Source organism: Populus nigra, chromosome 17, assembly GCF_951802175.1.
Source record: "Populus nigra chromosome 17, ddPopNigr1.1, whole genome shotgun sequence".
Taxonomy (NCBI): domain Eukaryota; kingdom Viridiplantae; phylum Streptophyta; class Magnoliopsida; order Malpighiales; family Salicaceae; genus Populus; species Populus nigra.
In genome coordinates, this window is record NC_084868.1 from 1,839,069 (window position 1) to 1,850,500 (window position 11,432).

Consider the following 11,432-nt stretch of genomic DNA (forward strand, 5'->3'; position numbering starts at 1 on the left):
GATAAAACAAGGTTATCAATTCTGTCTTAGTTGGCGTTTCTTTTTTCTTTTTTTTTTTATTGGAAGATAAATTTTTTTTTCAAAATATTTCAGTATTTCATTATGAGATTCAATGCTTTCAAAATAGATGTAATGGAACATATATGATTCCAATTCAAATCGAAAGATAAATTAATTTTAAATTATACAATACAAACATAATATTATATATCTAAATATAATTTTAAAATTTAAAATATTTCTAAATAGTTAAGATTAGAAAAAAAACTTTAATTGAAAGTAATTTAACACAAGCAAAATCCCAAAATAATGAAAAAAATAAAAGGTTTTAATAAAAAAATAATAATCAAACATTATCTCCATTATTAACATAGAAATAAGGATTTTCATCTTATAATAGTATATAAAAAAAGTTATCAAATAGACATATGATCATTTCCATTAATCTCATCCTCCCCATCAAAATGAATCACTTTTTAATTTAAAGTTAAAGTAGATAAAAATATCTTAATAGTATTCCAACTTAAATCATTTTTATACATCACAAATTCACTCATTTAATAAATTAATAAGGAAAAAAAATAACACCAACTCAATCAAATTTTAAGCAAATATACAAACAATTTTTTTAAGAGATAAAATCGTTAAACTTGTAAATAGTCCACAAATTTAAATTATTTCTCAAGAATTTTAAACTCCAAAAATATATACTTCATTATAAAGAAAGGTGTCTATAATCATTCAATGGTAAGACGACACTCATGTATAATGATCCTAACCCCATAGCCTTATTGCTCTTGGTTGTAAACACAACTACTTTCTTAGTTTTGGAAATCTTGGGGCGTTCGGTCCACACTCTTGAAAAGGAAGTACCCTCTAAGCTAATATATCCAAAGCTTAAAGTTCAGACCCCTGTTTGATGAACGCAAATACCTTTTTAAGAGACCAAAACTAATGTATGAAGTCCACTTATACTGACCTGTCTGCACCAATCCAACGTGGTTGTAACCTGAAGCCACGTTGAAACTGTTTAGATTTCATACTCAGGACGAGCCATTCTTCTCCCCTTTATAAGATTTCCAATTTTATTCGGAACCAGAACAGAATGGAGGAGATTTGGATGAGAAATCCGGAATGATCCGAGATCTTGAGCCAGAATTGTGACCATAAAATAATAATGCCATTAATGATGAATTGTTGGAAGCATTTTTACACAAATCATTCTCTTAATCTACGATTGTGTTTTAGCAATAAGCGGTAGAATTCGAAAAAGTATAATGTTAGAATGACATAATCACAGGATGAGACTGTTTAAAGCTTGGAGCTGAAGCTGAAGTTCAGTGGGAACTTGATTTTCTATTTGTGAAATCATCTTCAGAGTCCCGCAGGGCTTCTGGACAAAGGATGCGAGGTTAACAGGTCAAGTTTAAGGCAACACACATTTAGTCTACAGGTTTTCCTATGGTGTTAACAGGCCATGGCTTTGGCAGCAGAAACTACAGTCTCCAGATTTTACTAGTTATTGACTTCCAGCTCACATGCCTGAAACTTGCGCTATCAGGATAAAAGGATGGATTAAATTGATTGAGTTATGTACGCCTACACCATCAAATCTTAACATCTTATTCAGATTTCTTCTCATTAATAAAGAGAGCGAAAAGTACAACAATGCGAAACTCAGGCATTGAAACCTGCACAATTCTGAATAGGCTAGACTAGTTTTTGCATATGGATATCATAGCAACTCGCCAAAATGCACTAGAGTAAACTACTTGAATCCCTTTACAGGAAATTTCCAGAAAGCTCTCTTCAACCTTGGAATTCTCTTTATTGTTCTCAACAAACGTCAAATTCTTAGCCCCACCATGGTATCAAACTGTATGGATAGGACTTTCCTCCTTAATTGAGCTGACACTATTAGGTGGATGATTTGCAGGCATTTGGCTTGACTTTGCCTTCGTATGCACTGCAGATATAGGTGGTGAAATCTCCGTAGTCCTGCATAAGTAGTAGGGTTATCAGTTGCACACTAGAGAGAAAGAGAGAAACCAAGGATTAGGGACTAACCTTTCCGAGTGATTTATTATTCACGACTACCCAAGGCATAAACACATGAGGCGGATCAAGATGTGCAGTTTCATAACCATATAAAGCTTGAAGCTGCATAGCAATTTGCCTTAAATGTTAAGGCATAATCAACATGAAAGAACAAGAAAGACATCATAGTGCTACAGAAGAAATATCAGAATTGCGAAATGATGAAGTTAAAAAAGTATTTGATGTTACCTTTGCTCCAGTTCCATTGTTATAACACTCCAAAATAGGTTCTTCAGACAATCCAAGCGAGTTGAAACAAGACTGCCAATCCGAATGCGTTCCATCGATAACAAGGAACTCCATGCAGTGAATCAGTGCATAATATTTGTCCTGCGTTAGAGAATAGATGAATAAATCTATTTTCAAATAATTTATTTTAAAAACATTTGGCAATAATTTTGCTTCGAGTTATTATGAACATATGCATAGGGTGATTATAGCTATGGATCAAGAATAGAAAGGAGGTCATACCACATCATTCCAGACATTGATGGCGCAGGCTTGAATTTTATGCAGAAAACATTCATCACGACCATTCTGCTAATTTGGTAAATTTAGATTTGCATAAGATAAATAAAGCTATTACTAGAAAAGAAATGAAAAGAAACACGAAAATTTTTATGGTGGCTGCACATCTTTATCACTATGGTATCCAGCATTAACTGGGCTAACATTTTCTGGTGCCATCCTTCAATGGAAATGACTGTGAAGGCGTAATGCTGATTTTTGATGGTTATAATGTATTCTCTTCTTTCCATCTTGCAAACTCAACAAGGTCATATACTTAACCATGAAAAAACAGAAAATGGACCCTCGTTCTTAATGAATGGTGAGTCTACAGTAAATCCTTCACTTTCTGGTATTCCATTGTCCTGTTTGGAAACGTAGGATCTTACAGATTTTGGCTCTATGAGTTAAAACAATTTTGCTTAGCTTTCCATATAAACAATTCTTACGCTGCTTCAATCCATCGAGCCTTAAAAGTCTCTCAAGTTTTGGCAATGCAAACTATCATTCCAAATCCAAAGCAGATGGTGATCTCCATGTAGTTGGAAAAAAAGAAAAAAGAAAAAAATTTGGCCCTACCAAAACGCCATTTAATTATAAAGTACGGGCAGGCAGATGAGTAGATGGCAATTTAAATTTAATAGCAAATGAAGATGGAGAAGATGGATATGACCTGACAAATGATGGTGTTGTCTGTTTCGTTGACATGAGCATTACCCCAAGGTACCATCCTGAGATTGGTGATGGTGATGAGATCATCGTCGAAGACACCTGTGAGATTTTGGATAATGAAGGTTGCACAAGATGGGCTTAATGCTTCATAGTAAACAGAGAGGTTAACCATTTGAGAATCGATAGAGGATGATATCTTGATATCTTCGAAATCTGAGTGAGAAGCAGCATGAGATGGAGGTAGAAGGAAGACCAAGAAGGAAGCAACGATGAATGAGAAGACTTGTTTTGTAGAAGCCATTTTTTTTTTTTTCCTGTTAGCATAGTACGTAGATGTTTCGATCTCCACAGAGTATCAAGTTATAAAGGGTGTAGTTTTGATCATCATTAACGGACAACAATACCCTTAATTAATTTCATATCTATATGTTTAAAATATTTTCATTTTCTTTATACAACGAGTATGATTATTTTTTTTATTTTGTTTTTTATTTAAAAAATAGTTTTATTTTATGGTATTTTATTTTTTTCCTATTTATTTTAAAAAATCAAATATCACACTTGATAATTTTATTTTATCTATTTATTCAGTTTAAAAATTTTATTTTTTCTTCTTCAATTTAGGTCATTACTAGTATAAATGTGGTTGTTGATGCAACTAAGTTTGTAAACATTGAAGATTATTAGCATTCAGATAAGAAATGTCATAATTAAATACAAATCTGACATATATATATATATATATATATATATATATATATATATATATATATTATGTGGATGACCCAATATATATTATTATGGATTAGTAAGATATGTCAAAAAGGCAATAACAGGAGATTAGAGCATTGGATATCGAGCTCAAATTTTTCTAAGTGACTTTACAGATTTCTAGTTTTCCAATTGAGAACCATTTCATCGGTCATTGGACCATTGGATTTCTCAAAATTAGGCCCAAGAGTTGCCTTTTGGATCAATTTTTTTTTTTTTAATTTTTCCTAGGTTTTTTTGGATTCTTTTTATTTTGAATTCTGCGTTAATTTCCTTCATGCTTTCAAAGTGATTCTACAGATTCTACAGGTAGTTTGAAGACCATTGGATTTCTCAAAATTAGGCCTAGGAGTTGTTTTTTTTGGATCAATTTTGTTATTTTTACTAGGGTTTTTTGGATTTTTTTTATTTCGAATTCTGCTTTAATTTCCTTTGTGCTTTCTAATGTTTATTTATTTTCTAGTAAAGATAGGGTTTTTAACCTAATTAAAAGTTATGTAAATCTCATAAAAAGACAAATTTCATAGTCTTATTTTCTGAAAATAAAATTGTGAATTTAGAGTTTACATCTGCAACCTTTTTGCTTATCAACTTTTTATGTTTTCTATGTTATTGCTATCCTTATAGCTTCCGCTTGCATTTGTTTTTTATGTTATATTTCAACAAACTACTTGAAGAGAAATATTCAATAATAAAATTCTGAATTAGGATTTTTAGTGTTGACCCTATTTGATAAAATTTTGTGTTACTTGTGTTTGCTGTCTTTCTTGTATTGTTTTTGTCTGCGTCAATTTGTATCAGAAACCAATGATTCCTAGTGGTTTTTTTAATGTGGTTTCAAGTTACAATGGTTGGAGATCATAAAAGACTAGTTCATGATGGACGATAATTTCTGAATGAGGAGGTTCTACTTGAAGAAGGATATGTTGGATGTTTTTATAGACAATATGAACTCGAGGACAAGTTAATTCTTTCCAACCTAGTAAAATCGATGCAGGATTAATTTTGCAAAATGAAATATTGTCATTATAATTTTGTTTTCTATTTAGTTTAGGAATCCTTATATTAACTTTATAACTATTTCTTAGGTTTTTTTCTTCTCTTTAAGGATTAGAGTTTAGACCTAGGACTAGAATTGTTGCAAGGGACATCTAGGCAAGTTGATTAGGATTGATGGGGATAAAATTGAAAAAAAAAATTCCATCTAGTTTTATAGTGACCAGGAACCCTAACTAGTCTTTCAAAGGCCATAGGTAAAAAGCTAGTTATATCAAAGAAAATATGAAATTTATCTTAAAACATCATACTTAAATTGTTTTGATTTTGCTTTTCATGATAAAAGATACCTATTATGCATGCATGCTAAGAGTTTGAGTAAGCTAAAATATGTGTGTTTACTTATTAAAGGCAAGAAACTATTTGGATCTAAGGTACTGATTCGGGATCTTGGCCCGATAATGAGGCCTAATTTTCACTTATGAAATATAGATGTTAGATCTTGAAGAATGATGATGATTGAGTGGGATTTAGACCATATTCTTTAGTTATGTTAGAAATGGGGCTTTGTGTCCCCACTCGCTCTAAATGGGAATACATAAAATAACATCAATCTAGCCCAAATTCACTTGTCATGTTAAAAAGGGCTAAGAAGAACATGAAAATATATTTATACACGTCAATCATGGATATAAACTCATTTACGCTGCATGTGACATCCAAGGAAAAACCTAATTAAGATTTACAATTTCTAGGTTGATTTTGAGTAATAAGAAAAAACAAAAATCATTGAAAAGGCAAGAATAACTACACTGATATAAATGTTTACATTTAGAATCAATTTGTTTATCTTAATGCGACATTCAAGGAAAACATCGTTAGGATTTACAGTTCCTAGGTCAGTTTTGAGTTATAAGAGAAACAAAATAATATATATAGCTTCTTGGCTCGCGCTACACCATATATCGCTTTATTTTTTTGGAAGTAAAAAACTTGATGCATAATGGCTTAAACACATTTAAAACACTTGAATGGTGATATATTAGATGACATTTTGTTTTTAAAAAATATTGAGACGACGACACGTTGAATCAACCCGGGCCAACAATGGTTAACCTATGAAACCTGTGATCTAGGGTGTGAGATCATGATAAAACCATAAGACCCACACCAAAACAAGTTTAAAATCCCAATTATAATGAACCAAATATCAAAGGCTGGAACAGGAAAACAATTTTAAATAAAGACTAACAAAAAGTCCCCAAGTAAACTTATATTAGTGGTTGGCACAATACTGTAAGCCAAGCCAAATTTTTCCGGACATAAGAAGAACAAAGTTAAAGCGATGCGAGAATTTCTATAAAAGTAAAAGAAATTTTAGACTTAAGTCATTGAGTCGACTGAGTTTAATAAGTTCAGTTAATTTAATAACATAAAAAAACACAACCTTAATTTAATAACATTAAAACCCAAGTAAACCGAAGTGAATCTCTTAGACTTGAGTTAATCTTTCAAAATCATAACTCGTGAAATCTCAAATTAGGGCTCAATCAAGAAACTCAATTTCCAACTAAGAAAATAAACAAAAAAAAAAGTTAGCCCATGTTAACCTATTAAGCCCATAACCTGAGTCATTTGACCAGAAGCATGAAATTTAGAAAACCTCAAAGCCTAATTTTCCACTAATCAAATGTTGAATGATGAAATTGAAGAAAAAAACATCAATCATATGAAAGGATAAAAAAAATAGCAATTATAAACCAAAAAAGAGCTTGATCCCACCGAGTTCAACCACCAAACCCACAGGTTAGGTTATGAGAACATGTAACATGATAGAAAGGGAAATAAAGAAAATCATGAAACTTAATTTTTTAAAAAATCATTATTAGCTTATAAAACCCGTGACCCGAACCATTTAACTGAAATCACCAAATATAAAAAATTATAAAATTCAATTCTCAACAAACCAAATATTTAAGGATGAAATAAAAAAAACAATTCAATCCCACAGAAGAATAAAAAATAAGAAAGAGTAATTATGTAAACCTCTGGCTTAAAAATCAGTAAATTAGTGTTATATATATTAATTTTTAATTGAAAAATAATAAATTAGAGAGGAGAAATTTTTGTGATGCATTAACATCCTTAGTAAATTAACCTAAATTTTGGATGAGATGAAATAATAAATCGGTACACAAAATGTCAACTTAGTGACAAATCATGTAAATTCCCCAACGGGATAAAATTAGTTTTTAAAGGATAATTTTTATAAATTGGGGTGGAAATGATGACGATGATGATGATTTTTATAAATTGGGGTGGAAATGTTGTAATTAGCTTATAACTAGTATACTGGCCCGCGCTCCGTAGCAGGTCAATATCAATTTTTTTTTAAATGTAAAAAAATATTAAGAGCGTGAAAAATATTTTAATAGTATTATTAAACTTAATCAAGCATGTTAAGTTTTAAACCTCCATTCAACTATTTGCCAAACTCAAGCGTCTTGGGTCTGAAATCAATGCTAAACCCAATCGTTTTAGGTCTAATAACTATGCTTAAACAACAAAAAATGAGCTTGAGAGCGTTAATTTTAACTTATTCCATTTTTCTCTTGTTCATTGAAACTAGTTAATTGGTCCTTAAAATTTCAAAATATAGATTTAGGTTCGCTTTTGCACTGTTATTTTTGAATATTTTTTAATTTTATTTTTGACCCAAGCGTCTAGGCTTGACAACCATGCCAAACCCATGCGTCTATTTTTAAATGCTTGACCCAAGCGACTTGAGTCTAATAACTATACTTGGACAACAAAAATTGAGCTTGAGAGCGTTAATTATAACTTATTCCCTTCTTCTCTAGCTTAATAAAACTAGTTAATTGACCCTTAAAATTTCAAATTATAGATTTAAGTTTGCTTTTGCACTATTAATTTTTGATATTTTAAAATTTTATTTTGACCCAAGCGCCTGGGCCTGATAAACATGCCAGACCTATGCGTTTATTTTTGAATGTTAGACCCAAGTGCTTTAGTTTTGACATTCATGCCATACCCAAACATGGTTGTCATACCCAAGTAGTTTGGGCCTAACATGGTTACCAAACCCGAGACATTTTTGCTAGCATGATTGCCAGGCTCAAGATGATTGGGCCTAACGTGGTTTCTAGACCTAAGCGCTTGGACTTGACATGGTTACCTGACTCAAGGTGCTTGGGCCTGGAATGATTACTAGACCCAATGTTGCGATGTCATGGTCACACAAATTAATTACCCTAGCTTAAATAAACAAAATAGTATAGAGCAAGCAAGGGGTCGATCCCACGAGAAAGGTTTAGTTTAGATTTTTATGCTATATGATATGCAACTGGGGTTTTTTGAAGTTATGTATGTTATTTTTATGCTATATGTTATTTTTGCAGTCCAATCATTCTTTTGAAAAATTTTAAATTTTTTGACTTAGGCACGCAGGTCTGACATAGTTGTCAGGCTCAGCGCTTGGGTCTAGACCCAAGCGCCTTGGGTACGACAAACATGACTGATTTGATAAACAACAAATAAAGAGAACAATTGTATACTTTAGTTGCGCTTGGGTCTAGACCCAAGCACCTTGGGTACGACAAACATGACTGATTTGATAAACAACAAATAAAGAGAACAATTGTACACTTTAGTTGTCAAGAGAGAGAAAAGAAAGAAAAAACACAAACAATCGATTACTGGTAGCAATCCAATCATTATTTATCTACACGCGCCACATCATGTGGAAAAGGGTACGATTATGCATCTAGTGAGATGACAAATGACAAGATTTGGCCACTGAAAATCATCACACATGCCTCTTTGATGGCGCAGACACCACCCATTCATTGTGGAAGAAAACGAAAAGCTAAAGAAACATCTTACGAAAAGATGAGAAATTGAAAGTGAAACTACTATTACAATCCATAATAAAAGGTTTCTTGATCTATAATTATTTTCCTATACCATTTAGCTTTTGTTACAATTATTTTAGCATGTGCATATAAAATGAGCGTCTTGAGTATATAAGATTTCAGCATCATTTGTTTTTATGATACAAAAGTGTTTTTTTTTTAAATTAAATTTTTTATGTTTTTAGATTGTTTTGATATAATAATATAAAAAAAATTTAAAAATATTATTTTAATTTTTTTTTAAGTAAAAAATATTTTAAAAATAAATGATAAAAACACTAACATGATTTAATTCATTCTTATCTAAAGTTACGGGCTTCATTTCTTTTTCCTCGTTTTCGGTGCGGAAGAATCCATGTAAAGATATTCCAGTCCACTGCAAGGGATAAGGAATTGCTGTTATAAAAAGTCTAAGAACCCTGTGATGCTGCTTTAAGGTAAAACGAAGCATGCTCTTAATGCTACATCTGCAATGACCTAAACACAACAGCAAGTAGTATTTCTCATTCTGTTCTGGCTAGACTGATCTCTACAGACCAACACAAGAAAACTCAATCTGAATACTATATATCAGCTGGAAAGTTTACCATACACCCACTAGAGCACATTGATCAACAATATCATATCAGTAAGTCAAGATTCCACCTTAATTCTTTGAGACCATCGAGCATGGTTGATCTCGGGACTTCAATTTATTGCCGGTGCTGATGATGTCAGGTTGCTAGTTTGGTCTACATAGCAAACTGAATTAATGTGATTTTCCTTCTGCGATGAATTGCTCTCCAGAGGAAGTGATTTGCAGGCCTCTGGCATTCTAGTCCCTCTATAAGCCTTGCAGACATAGCTCACAAAATTCTCAAAGTCCTGCATCCATATACATTCTATTGAATTCGAAAGACAAGGTGACATGCTGCTGTTAACTAGCTAGAGTCTCAGAATTATAATAGACTAACCTCTCGGAGTGGTTGATTATTCACAACCACCCATGGCACAAATCTATGAGGTGGATTGAGCTGGGAAGTTTCAGCTGCATATTTTCTCTCAAGCTGCATCTCATCACCATTCAAACTCAAACAATCAAAGAAATGAAACTTGGCAGTGGTGTAAATAGGATCAGATAATCATACTGTGGTTAACAAGAACGAAACTCACCACTTCCCCATATCCACTTGTGTAGCAATCAATTGGTGCTTTGCCCAGCCCACTCATACCAAAGCAATTAACCCACTCGTTCATCTTGTTTTCCAAGGACATTTTCTCAACACAGTGTATAAATCTAAAATGCCTGACCTAAATCAAGGTAAAAAAGTGAAAATCAATCCACCACAAGCTGCAGATTAAAGTAGGCCATGAACATGACTAAAGATTCTATTGGGAAATTGATTTCGTCAAGGTAAGCTTACCGCATCAGGGTAAATGGTTACAGTGCAGGCTTCGATAGCATTTAGGAAACATTCATTCGTACCATGCTGCAATGTTTTCGACACCCCCCCATAAAAAAATGTAATTCAAAACATAGAATTAACCTCTAAAAAACAAAAAAAAACAAAAGATTATTGCTGTACTAACCTGGCAAACAAAGCTGCCATTAGATTGGATGAAAGCATTTCCCCAGGGGATCAATCTGAGATTGACAATGGAGATGAGTCCTTTGTCAAAGACTTTAACCAAATGGTTCACTATGAAATCTGCACAATATGGGCACAGAGTTTCATAGTACAAAGACAGTGTAACATTTTGACTGCTGCTAGTAGATGCGATCAAGAACAATGCAGTGCAAATGAAAAGCAAGAAGGCGGTGAACAACGAGGGATGAGAAGCCATTCCAAAGTGCAAAAACTCCCATGTGATACTACAATGGTTTATAAATTATAAAAGGCCATGTCCTCTCATTTTCCTTTTGCAAAGAGTAACTGTCACTCTTGGTGGGGCTACTAGTAATTATGGTCTCTGGTTAGCATTTTTTCCTTTTCCTTTTCTTGTTCTGTTTTGGATTTCACAGGGATAGGATAACATTCTAATCAATTTTTAGTCTTTTTGTACCTTCAAGTTTTCCTGGCTTTTGTTCATGATATTGTATTTTTACCTCTGGGAAAAAGAAAAAGGGGAATGGAGCAGGGCAAACTTCAAGGCTCCTTGCACTGCCATAGAATAAAAAATGTGGACTCCTTTTTGACCCTCCCTAAAAAGGCTACATTAGTTAAGAAAATTACAAGGTTCATACTTCATACTCCATAGAATCAATAAATAGAAAGAAGAAGAAAAAGAAAAACAGTACAATTGAGAACTTGTTTGAGAGTTCGTAACTTGTTTTTGAGTGCTTTTTAAAAAATTATTTATTTTAAAAAAATTAAATTAATAATTTTTTTATATTTATGATTTTAATATGTTAATATAAAAAATTATAAAATTATATTTTAATATATTTGTAAACAAAAACAAATTAAAAAAAATATT

General features: G+C 32.2%; 2 protein-coding genes across 2 annotated transcripts; both read right to left on the reverse strand.

The window, feature by feature from the left end:
- Positions 1-1,714: 1,714 nt before the first annotated feature.
- Positions 1,715-3,720, reverse strand: LOC133676641 (gamma-interferon-responsive lysosomal thiol protein-like). Its single transcript, XM_062098356.1, has 5 exons — positions 3,278-3,720; positions 2,569-2,634; positions 2,287-2,427; positions 2,068-2,160; positions 1,715-1,998 (listed from the first exon to the last, which is right to left on the reverse strand). Exons 1-5 carry the CDS (start codon positions 3,575-3,577, stop codon positions 1,918-1,920), a joined length of 681 nt encoding a protein of 226 aa, XP_061954340.1. The 5' UTR covers positions 3,578-3,720; the 3' UTR covers positions 1,715-1,917.
- Positions 3,721-9,333: 5,613 nt separating this feature from the next.
- LOC133677047 (gamma-interferon-responsive lysosomal thiol protein-like) lies at positions 9,334-10,981 on the reverse strand. The gene is made up of 5 exons (XM_062098887.1): positions 10,545-10,981; positions 10,379-10,444; positions 10,128-10,265; positions 9,929-10,021; positions 9,334-9,839 (listed from the first exon to the last, which is right to left on the reverse strand). The coding sequence occupies exons 1-5, from the start codon at positions 10,797-10,799 to the stop codon at positions 9,663-9,665; spliced, it is 729 nt and encodes a 242-aa protein (XP_061954871.1). The 5' UTR covers positions 10,800-10,981; the 3' UTR covers positions 9,334-9,662.
- Between the last annotated feature and the right edge of the window lie 451 nt (positions 10,982-11,432).

What these genes read in the sequence shown, in the direction of transcription:
- LOC133677047 (XM_062098887.1), bottom strand. Translation starts at nt 10,799, where the DNA reads ATGGCTTCTCATCCCTCGTTGTTCACCGCCTTCTTGCTTTTCATTTGC. An exon ending in TAACCATTTACCCTGATGCG is followed by an intron (nt 10,266 to 10,378) that starts GTAAGCTTACCT and finishes ACCTTGATTTAG; the next exon opens with GTCAGGCATTTTAGATTTAT. An exon ending in ATAATCAACCACTCCGAGAG is followed by an intron (nt 9,840 to 9,928) that starts GTTAGTCTATTA and finishes ATATGGATGCAG; the next exon opens with GACTTTGAGAATTTTGTGAG.
- LOC133676641 (XM_062098356.1), bottom strand. Translation starts at nt 3,577, where the DNA reads ATGGCTTCTACAAAACAAGTCTTCTCATTCATCGTTGCTTCCTTCTTG. An exon ending in TCAATGTCTGGAATGATGTG is followed by an intron (nt 2,428 to 2,568) that starts GTATGACCTCCT and finishes TCTCTAACGCAG; the next exon opens with GACAAATATTATGCACTGAT. An exon ending in ACAATGGAACTGGAGCAAAG is followed by an intron (nt 2,161 to 2,286) that starts GTAACATCAAAT and finishes ATTGCTATGCAG; the next exon opens with CTTCAAGCTTTATATGGTTA.